This window comes from Leuciscus leuciscus (assembly GCF_965113295.1).
Source record: "Leuciscus leuciscus genome assembly, chromosome: 6".
Classification (NCBI taxonomy): Eukaryota; Metazoa; Chordata; class Actinopteri; order Cypriniformes; family Leuciscidae; genus Leuciscus; species Leuciscus leuciscus.
Genome location: NC_138730.1, coordinates 36,856,451 through 36,871,218, shown reverse-complemented (window position 1 = coordinate 36,871,218; position 14,768 = coordinate 36,856,451). Strand labels below are relative to the sequence as shown.

General features: G+C 40.3%; 1 protein-coding gene across 2 annotated transcripts in view; it reads left to right on the top strand.

The window, feature by feature from the left end:
• Positions 1 to 14,768, top strand: part of adcy8 (adenylate cyclase 8 (brain)) — an 84,109-nt gene that overhangs the window by 53,722 nt on the left and 15,619 nt on the right. For both annotated transcript variants that reach the window (XM_082173471.1, XM_082173472.1), the window contains 6 exons: positions 5,405 to 5,602; positions 7,640 to 7,740; positions 7,952 to 8,153; positions 8,820 to 8,909; positions 9,060 to 9,232; positions 13,318 to 13,399. In XM_082173471.1, coding sequence (XP_082029597.1) covers positions 5,405 to 5,602; positions 7,640 to 7,740; positions 7,952 to 8,153; positions 8,820 to 8,909; positions 9,060 to 9,232; positions 13,318 to 13,399 — 846 coding nt within the window. The remainder of the gene's footprint in view (positions 1 to 5,404; positions 5,603 to 7,639; positions 7,741 to 7,951; positions 8,154 to 8,819; positions 8,910 to 9,059; positions 9,233 to 13,317; positions 13,400 to 14,768) is intronic.

The window sequence follows — 14,768 nt, the reverse complement described above, 5'->3', positions numbered from 1 at the left end:
AGGTTGAAGGTTGAAACAGTGTTCTAGTGGGTTCTCAAGGTTATAAGATGGGGAAAGTGTTTTGAAGGTGAGAACAGTGTTCTAGTAGGTTCTATAGGTTGTAAGACAGGGACAGTGTTCTAAAGGTGTGGACGGTGTTCTAAAGGGTTCTCAAGGTTGAAGATTGAAACAGTTCTAGTGGGATCTCAAGGTTGTAAGATGGGGAAAGTGTTTTGAAAGTAGGTACAGTGTTCTAGTAGGTTCTCAAGGTTGTAAGACAGGGAGTGTGTTCTAAAGGTGGGGACGGTGTTCTGAAGGGTTCTCAAGGTTGAAGGTTGGAACAGTGTTCTAGTGGGTTCTCAAGGTTGTAAGACAGGAAAGGTGTTTTAAAGGTGGGAACAGTGTTCTAGTTGGTTCTTAAGGTTGTAAGACAGTGACTGTGTTGTTAAGGTGGGTACAGAGTTCTGAAGGGTTCTCAAAGTTGAAGGTTGGAACATTGTTCTAGTGGGTTCGCACGGTTCTCAAGATGGGGAAAGTGTTTTGGAGTTGGGAACAGTGTTTTGGAGTTGGGAACAGTGTTCTAGTAGGTTCTGAGGGTTCTAAGATGGGGAACGTGTTTTGAAGGTGGGAACAGTGTTCTAGTTGGTTCTCAAGGTTGTAAGACTGGGACATTGTTCTAAATGTGGGTACAGTGTTCTGAAGGGTCCTCAAAGTTGAAGGTTGGAATAGTGTTCTAGTGGGTTCGCAAGGTTGTAAGATGGGTAAAGTGTTTTGAAGTTGGGAATAGTGTTCTAGTAGGTTCTCGATGTTGTAATACAGGGAAAGTGTTCTAAAGTTGGAGGCAGTATTCTGAAGTATTTATACGGTAAAGGGACAGTGTTCTAGTGGTTTCTCAGGGCTCAAAGTGGAAACAGTGTTCCAATGAGTTCTCAAGACTTTAGGTTGGGATTGGGAATAGTGTTCTAGTGAGTTTTCAAGGCTGTAAGGCGGGCTGGGCTCTGTGTATTCTGAAGGGTTCTCAGTGCTTAATGGCTCATAACAATGTTCTAGAAGGTTTTTGTGGCATGTGCAGCTGATTATGATGCAGAACTCTCTCTTGGTGTGGGCCGAGTTGCCAGGCTGTTGCTATGGTGACATGGTTAACATAAGGGAATGTTGTCTTTGATTAATGCGGTGCTTTTGTTGCCTTTGTCATGCAGTCATCTTAACACATCAAAGAGCTCTCACTGTATGACTGGCAGGGCGACCAGCCAATTACACATCAGCTGAGAGCACAAGCTTTCACGTTGATTAGACGTGTGTGAGTGTGTGTGTATGTCTGAGCTATTCAAGATCTGTTCAAACAGAAGTATGCTGACATGTTCATGTGTATATGTAAGATTTTAGGGCTGGTATCCATGACAACAGGAATGTCTGTAAGGCAGTAGCAGGATTCCTTTTCTCCTTCACGCTCCGTTTATCCTTCCCTCTCTCTTTCTCCTCTTCTCTTTCATCTGCTGTTCTTTTCTTCTCCTTTATCTCACATCCTCTCCCTCTCTCTTCTCTGTCTCTCTGTTTAGGCTTTGTCCTCAGTGACGCATTGCAGCCACAGTGTGTATGTGAGTGAGTGAATGTGTGTTTTAGTGGCTGTTTGGGTGTGTGTGTGTTCTGCCGAAGGGTGGTTCTGTTAATGGATTTAGTGTCTCACTCCTTGTGTTTTTATGTGCAATCCAAAACTATATTGAGAATCAAAAACATACAAACACGCAAATAAACAATGCAACCTGAGAGTATCTTCTAGAGTTTAATGGGGACCTCGTCTTAGAGAAACCATTTACTATTGATTAGCCAAAAAAAACAAGCCAAAAAAACCTCTGCAATGTCTGTGTTCCAAAAAATAAATAAATCCAGTTCAAAACATAGATCTAAATTTTGACAGATCAGAGAACTAGAGATCAGGAAGTCAGTTTCCGTGCTGTCCAGATGTAAAGCTGTATATTTGTGAAAATGTGACTGCACGTCAAACCAGCCCTTTGTTTATGAGCCTCTTCACAAAGGAAGAAAGGAAATGCATATATTTTAGTATTCTTGACCCATGACTTCATGCCATCTGACTACACTAAAAAAACTAAAACAATTTAAGCTCCACCCCATAAGGATTTACTAGATATGAAAAGCTTCAGAGCTTTTTCTCCACCTTTTATAGGGATTATAGAGATCATCTCAAATTGGTTCTCTGATATATCCACCCAGAAGTTCTTCTTTCTCTTCTACTCCATCCAGATTTTGTCAGTTTTATTCAGTTCATAATCTCATTAATAGCTCAACCAGAATGAAATTTTTTTTTTTACTGATCCCAAACTTTTGAAAGGTAGTTTATATTGCTTTTATTTTATGTTTTGCTATCGCTGTACAATACTGTGAAGGTCATGTTGAGTGCCAATGTTATGTCCAAGGCAAAACTCTTCTCTATAACTGCTAGAGAGAATGAATAGAATAACTCAATAAGAGAATAGTCAAAAGTCCATTCAAGGCCATACAATATTGTTTTACACATAACACATAAGACACATAACACACACACACACACACACACACACACACACACACACACACTGTCTGCTTTTAAAAACTAATTTTATTTTATGAAAATCCCAGTGCTAACAGTAGATTAACAGATTTAATCAAATTCTGATTACACACATGAGCAAACATTACACACTGTTCTAACAGAACTAACATCTGATGAATGAGAAGTCCATACAGTGCCCCAATAAATACTGTATTTGGACACTTAAGCCAAATTTAAAAATGTATGAACCTTTGCGATATTTACATTTTTATTATTATTATTTTTAGTGGTTGTAAATTGTATGTTGTTGCAGATTAACCACATGTGTGGTTCAGCATATTAACTATTTGAACACTTTCTGGTGGTTAGAAACAGAATGTTTTGCTCGAAAAACATGTTTTAGTATGCCGTCTTGCTTTAAAACAAATGCAATTAATTTCCGATTTTTTATTTTTTTGTCATTTAATTCAATAATATTCATACATGGCTTAAAGGGATAAAAAGTCTGTCATCAAATATGCCCCCCATGTGCCATTCCAAACTCATATGACTGACTTTCTTCTAGACCACAAAATAAGATAGGAATTGAGAATATTCCTGTGTATGCAGAGTGAGTTTTGTAATTCTAGTGTTTCTCTAGATGACTCACGGCTCACAGTGACTACAGCTCCAGCTCACGGCACAGATGATAGCCCTCTTTAAAGATACTTTCAACGGTCAAAACAAAATCAAATGTCTGTGTCAGATCCTGTTTATGCAAAATCCTCTGCTAGTCAGCCTTCCATTTGACCTCTACCCCGTGCTGACATTTCCACTGATAAATACGCTCTAATATAATACAACACATGCCTACACCGTGATAGAAAGGAAAAAAGCTTTCATTTTACTTTCAGTTCACATATCCGTGATATATATGGCAGTTACTTGGTTTGCTGCAGAGAAATGTTTAGTGACCCACACACATGGAGGTCTTCTCTCATTCTTCCATGTAATCGCCTTTGACAGCATGATCCTTCTGAACAGCCGTCTTGACACAATTTGGTTTGAGCATCTTTTTTATTTGGGTTTTATGAATTAATAAGAGCCACCATTCAAGAGACATGTAGATGAAAAAAATACAAATTTTATTTGGTTCTACAGTAAAAGAATATATATAATTTCACAATATTTGGCTGTGTTTTTTGTGCTTATTAAAGTATCGAGTCATTAGCTTAGCCACATGCTAATAGTTTACTCTGTTTTTCTAACATTTTGCCCTCTTCTGTTTAGAAGTCTGTCACATTCACACAAAGGTAACAGATGGCTGAATTAGCTAGTTAGACACTTGCATTAGTCAAGTCTTGCTTTACGTGTTGAGCTGTGTTTGTATGGCTGTGAGTTTGTTTGTATGGGCCCTGCTGCCTATTTAGAGCATTCCCAGCCACTTAAGTTGTCTCATGTAAACAGTAAAAATCTCTACACTGCCAAGAATTATTTTCTTACATGGTATTGTTGCAACCCTGAAGTCTTATTTTTATTTTCCAATGCAAATACTTGAGAAGCAAAATACTAAATATATTAAGTCTTGTTTTTTGAGTTTTTCTAAGTTTACGCTTAAAACAAGAAAAAATGTCTTGCGTTAAAAATAATTCAAAGAGAAAACAAGTTTTCCTACCCCATTGGGAGATTTTTGTCTTGTTTTCAGCAAAAACTCACTTTATTTGCATAATTTTTTGGTAAAAGGAGACTTAATATCTTAGGTCATTTAGCATCTCAAGTAAATGTATCTTAATTTAATAATGTTAAGGTTTGGAAGAGATCCATGGATTTGCCAGTCTGAGGTAACATTTTGCAAGTCTTTAAGGTTGCTTCCCTTTTCTTGTACAGTCATCAGGTTTAGTTGAATGGCCTGAACTTAGCCAGGTCCCCTTCATGCCATTTTTCATTTATGTCATGATGTTTGTATGGTGTGTTTAATATCTTTGTTTAACCCCTTTCCTCATAAGAACCTCAGGTATTTGTTGTTGAAATCTCATGTCAGTCTGTATTATCCTTTTTATACTAATGCGTGGGCTGGATGACCAAAATGCTTTATCATGGAATGAGAAAGTTTATATCATCATATAGTCATTTTTGCTGGAAATTAAACCTCCAAATGTTACATAATTTAAATGCAGTAAAAATGTAACTGCACCACCATGGTCTACCACCATGAATCAACCATCTAGACCAGGTTGGACCAGATAAAAACCATGTAAAAATAGCAATCCTTCTGGTTTTAGGAGAACTAACTGAAACAGCCTCATATTCTGAATCTTAAAATATCTGATATAAAAGGTCCGATGGCTTTCCGGCATTAAGGCAATGGGAATATTAGACATTGCAATGATGTGTTGATTTTTTTTTTAGATCCACTCTAAAAGATGGGCTTAGCTGTAGGCAGTTAGAAAAGCCTATTACTTACAGTCCAGAGCATTCGCTTTCCAAAAAAAATAATCATGTTATGTGCAAGTGTTATATATGTGTGTGTGTGTGTGTACATAGCTTTCAGTTTGGGACAAAATTGTCATGAGAAGCGAAATATATCTGGCAAAACCACCATTTAGGACATTTGGGTATGTTGTACAGTATGCAGGAAAAAGTTCGTAAATGTATTAAATACTGCAAAAGTTTTCTTTTAGGGGTAGAGTTTGGGCTAGTATATATTTACTTATGTCTTCATTTAGTTAAGTAATTGTGCATATGTTCGTGCAGTCATTTTCTAATGTTTATTTGGTTCTTCATACATTCATGTTGTGCAGAGCTCTTGGATGAACAGATACACACAACACACACATGCACAAACACACACCCTCTCTTAGACTCATGGGCGCTGCATGTGCTTTTCCTCTGTAGACTCTGGCTGCGCTCACACGTCACTCCATTAACCTGCTCCCCAACCACCTGGCTCAAGCCCTGCATGTGCGCGCCGGCTCACAGGAAATTAACGCTCGCATGCAGAGCGCCATCGCCCTGCGCAGCGGGGACAAGCTCCGCCAAGAACATATCTCCCCCTTCTCTCTCACCTTTAGAGAAGCACTGCTGGAGCACAAGGTAGCCTGCTCCCATCTTCCAGCCATCCTGTCCTCCTTCTCTGCTCTCTCACTTCCTCTTTTTTGGTTTATTTTTGTTGTGGAGGTGCAAGAGGAGGAGGCGAGAGAGTGTCATGAGTAAACTAAAGGACGTTAAGTGCCATCAATACCAGTCAATACTTTCTAGAACACTCACAGCGGTTTAAAATGTTCTCAATTACTATATCCCATCCGAAAAACCCAAGTTAAGGTTGTCCTGCTGTACTTTGGAGCTTGGTTCTTGATAGTCAAAGATGGTCAACCAGATGGTACACTGCAAAAAAGGTCTTGCAAATTTCTTTACATCATGGTCTTGCTTTCCTTTACAAATATCTAATTTGTAGATATTCTTGAAGTAAAAAGTTGTTTAAAGTAATTCTTAAAGTCACTATAAAATCAAAATGGACAATTCTTTTTATGGAATATTGCAGTGTTTATTATAAATAATTTATCCATGCACATTATTAATCAAATTATTAATAAAAAAATGTATCTGCCCTCGTAATCGTTAATCAAAATAACTTCCCCTGCCTCTACATCTCTTCTCTGATGATGTGTTTACTGGCGCGAGGGCGGGACAATAACTGTCACTCACATGACATCACAGCAGTAGCAAACCACAACCATCCAACGAGCGAATCAAGTCCCGATAGACAAAATCCAGTCCTGTCCTACATTTTTTTTCTCATTCGAGAAGCTGTCTCACTCGGATACATCACAATAGGGAAGAAAAGACTATTGCAACTTCCGTTTCATGCTGACTTGAAAATACAAAATACATTTACTTGAGAAGCAAAATTATTTAAGTTATTGAGAAAAATGTATCAAAATGAAGTCACAAAGTAAGAAAAATAAACTTAATTTAAATTAAATTTTTCTTACCCCATTGGCAGACATCTTGTTTTAAGTGTAAAGTCACTTAAATTTTATACATTAGAAAACAGTTCTAACAGTTGTTATCTTAGTTATGTCATTTTGCTTCACCCAAGGGATAGTTCACCCAAAAATGTAAATTCTGTCATCACTTACTTACCCTCAGGTTGTTCCAAACCTGTATGAGTTTCTTTTTTCTGTTGAACACAAAAGAAAATATTTGAAAGAATGTCGGCAATCGAACAGTTGACGGTAGTCTTCCATAGTAGGGAAAAAAATTACAATATGTTTACTCTCAACTGTTTCATTACCAACTTTCTTCAACAGAAGAAAGAAACTCATACAGGTTTGGAACAACATGAGGGTGAGTAAATGATGACAGAATTTTTGGGTGAACTATCCCTTTAAGTAATACCTTGATTTAAGGATATTTCGATATTTGTACTATAAAACGAGACAAAAATACTGAGGAAGAAAATCATTTTTTACAGTATAGTCCAACTGAATTTGATCCATATAAAACCATTTGTCACCAGTTTTAGATGGATTTTTCCAACTGAGTGGAAAATGCCTGACAAAGTGTGTTTCCTGATCCGATCAGAGGTTTCTGACAAAGAAAAAGAGTCTGAATTCCAATCAACACTTAGGAATGATGACCCTTTGAATCCAGCCGATTGGATTGGTCTCCAAAATGATTTGTTTAATCGCCATCACCGATGAACCAGACGAACGTTAATTCATCCTGAGCAACTGGGATTTGCCCACACCCGGGATTTCAGATTACTCATGATCCACCACCATGCATGTTGTCATCTTAGTTAAAAAACGCTTTTTATTCAGTTTATATGTCCCTCACCTCATTTCTGCTCGTTTGAGTTGACCTTCGCCCCTTGCTTGGCCTTTGACTCTGTGCCACTCTGTGCTTGAGTTTTTTGGTTTGCACCGCCTCCAGCTCTGACATCACACGTCCTCTCACTAACCCAGAAAGCACAGGAGTTGTGTGTATGTGTGTGTATGAGCGCCTACCCTGCTCTCTCCTATGTGGTTAGCATTGCTTTCATGGTGTGGTCAGTGTGGTCGTCATGTGAAGAGGAATTTATGTCCTTACTTTTCTCTGTGTGTGTGTGTATGTGTATTTCCTCTACAGTATTCCCAGATGAGAGACGAGGTGTTTAAGTCTAATCTAGTGTGTGCCTTCATTGTTCTCGTCTTCATCACTGGAATACAGAGCTTACTTCCCTCTGCAAGGTAAAACATACACATGTACATACATATACTGGCCATAGCCACCACAGACATTGAGGATGACACATGATCTATTTGGGTTTATATATAGAAGTCATGAATGGGTTAATATTTCCATTAGTGTTCGATGTGGGTTTTTCACTGAAATTTGGTCTTGAATATTTGATTACATCCACAAATGTATCATATAATATGTGATCTCTCATGTTTGTAGGATGGTCACTATGGTGATACAGTTCTCTGTCCTCATCTTTCTGCACTGTTGCCTTGTTGTTGTTACAACGGCGGAGGACTACAAGTGTTTGCCACTGGTTTTGCGAAAAGCGTGTTGCTGGGTGAACGAAACGTACGCTGCACGGAACGTCGTCATCTTCCTTTCCATCCTCATCAACTTCCTGGCTGCCATGATCAACATAGTGAGCAAACATTTTATTCATTTTAATTTTAATATGATCATTATACTCTTGCACACTTCATCATGGATATATAAAGTTCTAGAGCCCCACTAAGCGATTTCTCTGAACTCAAGAATTATAGAACTACTGTGGGGTGTAAATTAATTTATTTTCTTTGTTTCTTGTGACAGACTTTACACAAATTTGTACAAAATTCACCATCCTAAAACCACCAAAATTAGCCTTGCACAATATAGCAATACCATATTGGTTATCAGCCGAAATTAGAAAATTTTAATTGAACAACTTCCCAGATTTTTATATTTGGCTTACTTTTGCTGTCATCTAACTCTTAGCCTACTTAAAGTTGATCTTTAAAAACACTAATAATTTAATGACTGTTTAATGCGTCTTTAGCAAATGTCAGAATAAAAATGCATTTTTCATGCTATAATTAATTATAATGTTTTGATGCCTAAATTGTAGCATTTAAAACAGTTGATTTTATTTGTTTTATTTTTATTTATAAATAAAATATCGAATTTTAATACCTGCTACTTATTAGTTACTTGTCATAATACCCATATTTAGAAAGTTCTTGAAAATTGTAATCGTTTTGCTCTTTATACAGATATATTCTTAAATGCAATCTATTCTCTAACATTTGCACTCTCTCTTTTATCATAGCTTTGGTGTGATTTCGATAAATCCGTCTCATTCAGGAACCAGACGTTTAATGCATCGGCCTCAATCCCAGATATCTGCTTTTACCCAGAGGTCTTTTCACCCACTGACATGCAGTTTCAATCTGTTAAAAATGATTGATAGAATTCTAGCATTTGTGTAAACTGTTCAAAAATCAATTAATTCACTGTACATTGAGCGATGGGGTGTTAATGGTGAGGTTGTCTGGCTGTTTATTGACAGTATTTCGTGTTTACTGGAGTGTTGGCGATGGTGACCTGTGCAGTGTTCCTAAGACTCAACTCGGTTCTGAAGTTGGCCATCCTGCTGATCATGATCGCTATCTACGCAGTGCTGACCGAGGCCTTCTACACACCACTGTTCATCCGCTATGACACACTTACACTCAATCAGAGGTATGTACGCAAACTCCCACATCCATTAAAGAACCAGTTTTAAGAGTGAAATTATACATCGCACTTTAACAGTATAGACGTAATTGTGATGACTCAAGTGCGTAAGGTGACGCAGACCAACTTTAAGAGCAACAAATGTCATGCTGTTTCTCAAATAGCAGTCTGCGTGCGTTTTAATAGATTTCTGCATGTTTTACTGTATGATTAACTTCACACAGTCATAAATTGTCTTCTAGATGTGGGTGGTGTGGCCTGGTGGTCAAAAGTTTGGGTTGATAACTAAGTTTAAACCTAGCAAAAGTTGATAGTTGTGCTATCTAGTGATGTGTAAAGGAATGTTTCATTCTAAAATCTAAAGGTGCCCTTGTTTTTGACTAAAGTTTGAGGATTTTTACTTTTATTTAGCATTAACTGCTGGATTTATTTGATCAAAAGTGGCAGTAAAGACATTTATAATGTTAGAAAAAGATTTATATATTTTTTAAAAAGCTGTTTTTAAACATTCCATTTATCAAAGAATTCTGAATAAAGTGTATCACAGTTTCCACACAATTATTAAGCAGCACAACTATTTTCAACATTGATAATAAAAAAAAATGTTTCTTGAGCAGCAATAAAATGAAATTATGAAGATGCAAGGAGATGAACCCAAATGCAGACAGGGTACAATGAACAAGGTTTATTGGTACAAAAACAGGAAAACAAAACCCACGAGGGGGCAAAACAAGGACGGGACAAGGAATCTTAGGCTGACAAGACTAAACTATGACTAGACAATAAACAAACAATACTTCTAATAAATACTCACAATGACAAGACTTTCCACAAGGTACTGACAGGTATGATTAGCAATGAACCGACACAGGACAGCAAACACAAGGGGATTAAATAGGGAGACTAATGATAACATAACAGGTGACACAGGTAAAGCAATCATGACAAAACGAGGATAACAAGGAGGGCGGGGCTAGATGACGAGACAACACAAGCACATAAAACATGGGTCTGTCATGATCCTGCCTCAAGACCAGGGAAAATCAAAGACTAGATGGCAGAATCATGACAGAAATATTACCTATAATTAGGAACAGGAACAGCAATCCGTGCAGCCGACTCAGGAACCATACTCCTTACAGCTGACTTGGGGACAATACTCTCAGCAGCTGCCTTGGGAACAGCGCTCTCTGCAGCTGACCTGGGAACAGCGCTCTCATCTGGGTACAGCGCTCTCTGCAGCTGACCTGGGGACAACGCTCTCTGCAGCTGACCTGGGAACAGCGCTCTCTGCAGCTGACCTGGGGACAGCGCTCTCTGCAGCTGACCTGGGGACAGCGCTCTCTGCAGCTGACCTGGGGACAGCGCTCTCATCTGGGTACAGCGCTCTCTGCAGCTGACCTGGGGACAACGCTCTCTGCAGCTGACCTGGGGACAACGCTCTCTGCAGCTGACCTGGGGACAGCGCTCTCTGCAGCTGACCTGGGGACAGCGCTCTCTGCAGCTGACCTGGGGACAGCGCTCTCTGCAGCTGACCTGGGGACAGCGCTCTCTGCAGCTGACCTGGGGACAGCGCTCTCTGCAGCTGACCTGGGGACAGCGCTCTCTGCAGCTGACCTGGGGACAGCGCTCTCTGCAGCTGACCTGGGGACAACGCTCTCTGCAGCTGACCTGGGGACAACGCTCTCTGCAGCTGACCTGGGGACAGCGCTCTCTGCAGCTGACCTGGGGACAGCGCTCTCTGCAGCTGACCTGGGGACAGCGCTCTCTGCAGCTGACCTGGGGACAGCGCTCTCTGACGCTGACTCGGGAACAGCACTCTCAGACAATGAGAGTTTGGAACTAGATGACTTGACAGGGACTTCAAGGATCTTGACAAGACGGGATAAGTACTCTGACAGGGTTATTGCAGCAATGACGACCGGCATCTCTTGACTAGCTGAAACGGAGCGCAAAACAGCCTCAGCAGCTGAATCGGCCGCTGCCCTCTCTGCAGCACTCATGACGGCAGGCTCGGGAACAGCCCTCACTGCTGCAGACTCAGGAACCGCGCCTTCAGCAGCCGGTTCAGGAACAGTACCTTCGGTTGCAGCGGGCTCTGAAACAGTGCTTTCAGTAGCAGCGGGCTCCGGGACAGCGCCATCCGTAGCAGCAGGCTCTAGAACAGTGCTTTCTGATGCAGCGGACTCTGGGACAGCGCTATCCGTAGCAGTAGACTCTGGGACAGCGCTTTCAGTTGGAGCGAGCTCAGGGACAGACAGAGACAGAGGATTGGAGGCTCCCTTCCTCCTCTTCTTTCTCCTTGGCCACAGAGCAGATGCCATTGTTGGACTAGCGACTGGTTGGGGAAGCTCAACAGGAGCAGTGAATGGAGCATGGAGGACAGTCTCAGACAGGGCTGATTCCGTCGCAGAGGACTCTGATGCCGACTCCCATGAGGTCCGTCTCCCTCGCTTGCCGAGGAGACTATCGGGTACGGCTGATGCCTCAGGAGTGGAAGTGGAGCCAGCTTGATTCCCCTGGGTAACCACAGCCAGGACACGACCCTCCAGGATCACTGACAGCTTGGGTGATGGTGACGACAAGGTGGAACCCCGCGACTCCCTCCGCGACAAACAATCCACCATCTCACCAAACGGGCAGCAGACCAGCTTCTCCCGTTCTGCCAGGGGTGGAGGAGCGTTGAGACCCGCAATGAGGTAGCGGTTGAGGAGGATATCAGGTAAGAACAGCCTCCTCTCGTTCGCGACCCGGGCGTACTCCCTCAGGGACCGCTCTCCCTGGGGAGGAATCGGCAGCTTGCCATTCCTTGCATCATAAATAGTCCTCAGCCACCATTGTGCAAGGTCGTCCGGGTTATGCTCAACAAAAGAGGACATACGGTCTGCTGGGTTCTTTGGTGGTCGGTTCATTCTGTTATGAAGATGCAAGGAGATGAACCCAAATGCAGACAGGGTACAATGAACAAGGTTTATTGGTACAAAAACAGGAAAACAAAACCCACAAGAGGGCAAAACAAGGACGGGATAAGGAATCTTAGGCTGACAAGACTAAACTATGACTAGACAATAAACAAACAATACTTCTAACAATGACAAGACTTTCCACAAGGTACTGACAGGTATGATTAGCAATGAACCGACACAGGACAGCAAACATAAGGGGATTAAATAGGGAGACTAATGATAACATAACAGGTGACACAGGTGAAGCAATAATGACAAAACGAGGATAACAAGGAGGGCGGGGTCAGATGACGAGACAACACAAGCACATGGCCCAACAAAAGGCCATGTGTTTGCACATAAAACATGGGTCTGTCATGATCCTGCCTCAAGACCAGGGAAAATCAAAGACTAGATGGCAGAATCATGACAGAAATATTACCAATAATTGTATAATAGTAACAATAGTAAAAATCTAAATTATGAGATTTTCTTATAACTGGGCAGAAATTCATATTATTTGCTGGTTAACAGCACTACAGCAGATCGGAGGAACAGAAAATGTAAATGTAAAAATTTTAAAGTTTTTCTATAATTGTTCATCATTTTTACAAGATATTTCACTTCAAAGGCACTTCAAATAATATGGTTTTGCCATCCCAAAAAGTGAGAAAAAAATAAAAATAAAAGGGATAAATACTGTAAAAGCAAAACAAATTAGTTGCTAGTACTAGTTTTTGCAGTGTCTTTTTCTATCCTGTGCATCTGTGCATCATTGTGCACATGTTAAGTAAGCACTTAACTTCATGTTACTCCAGAGGCATTGTCCTTTTGATAAGACCACTGTAAATCACTTTAGGTAAAACCATCTGCCAAACTACAAATTACCCCTAAACAAGAGCTAAACCTCAAACTTTAATTCAGAACTTTAAACAGACTTTATATTTCACTTTATTAAAAATAAACAAATCTTTCTTTTTCATATCAGATAGCATAAGTGTTTAACAAACAGTGTACACTGTTATTGTATCATCAAGGCTCTTTATGACATTTATGACATATGTTTGTCTTAACTAACTGCACTCTGATCATCATAAACATGCTGTGGAGCTCATGAGACTTTCTGTCTTGTTAACCTGGTTACAGTAAAAGCTTCCTGGGAACCAAGGAGACGTCTCTGCTTCTCATGGCGATGTTCCTTTTAGCTGTGTTCTACCATGGCCAACAGGTAACAGACACACACACACACACACACACACACACACACACACGCTAACCTGGATCAGGGGCCATTCAGTTCCTATTTTATAATGTCACGTTTCTAAGAAACAGAGGCAAGTTATTGGCTGCTTCATAAGGTCTCACAGTCAATATATAAAAGCCCAGCTCTCTCTGACGCACAGTGTGTGCGAAGCTTTTTAAGTTCACTCTACTGATTATTGTCTTTGATGCCGTAGATCAGGGGAAAGAGTCAGTCTGAGTGGTGATGAGTGAAAGAGATAAAGAAATGAGCACTGTGTGTGTGTGTGTGTGTGTGTGTGGTGTCGACGCCGCTCTGATTAAGGCACACAGAGTCTCACATATGACCGAAATGCTTTGTGCTTGTGCCAGAAATGAGTGCTTGTGTCCAGCTATAAACTGCCTGTCCATATTTACCCCCTCCCCTCGTATCCATGGCAACGGTGTGTCATTTAGGCAGGTGGTGCCACTGGCATTGCTTGGCCTATGGATTGGGACTTGGTGTGTGTTTCTTGAACAGTGATTTGATCATTTCTTATTTATGCTCATCTTGGTGTGTGTGTGTGTGTGTGTGTGTGTGTGTGTGTGTGTGTGTGTGTGTGTGTGTGTGTGTGTGTGTGTGTGTGTGTGTGTGTGTGTGTGTGTGTGTGTGTGTCGGATGAATGAACAAGCACTCTGTCACTGCGAGTCAGTGTCTATGAGAGATTACTTTTCATATGCAGTTCAGTCTGAGACCACAATGAAAATTTGGGATTCAAAATCTTTTAAACCTTGAAAGTTTGTTTAAAAAACTAAGAAATATTATATTATAAAATGAGTAAGAAATGTAGTATAAAATGAGTGAGAAACATATGAAATATTTGGCTCTCTAGTGCTCTCAGACTTTAATGGGATAGTTCACCTAAAAATGAAAATTTCGTCATCAATTTCTCACCCTCATGTCGTTCCAAACATGTAAGACTTTGTTCATCTTTGGAACACAAACGAAGATATGTTTAATGAATGAATCTGAGCTTTCTGTCCCTCCATAGACAGCTAGGCAACTACCACTTTGACGCTTCAAAAATTTCATTAAGAGATCATAAAAATAATCATATATAAACATTCATCAACTCACACATCAGTTGTGGTAAACAGAAGCTCAAGCATGTTCGCTTGACGTGCGAGAACCAATGAGGTTCATTCTCGTGTTACGCAGCACGTTTGAGCCTCCACAAGAACCAATGAGGTTTGTTTAAATGTTAAATGTTTAAATGTGAATAAAAGACTAAATTCAATCTGTTCATCTAAAGTGATCGAGTCTCTTCAGAAAATTTGGAGTAAACCGCTCAATTTCATATGGATTAGTTTTACGATCT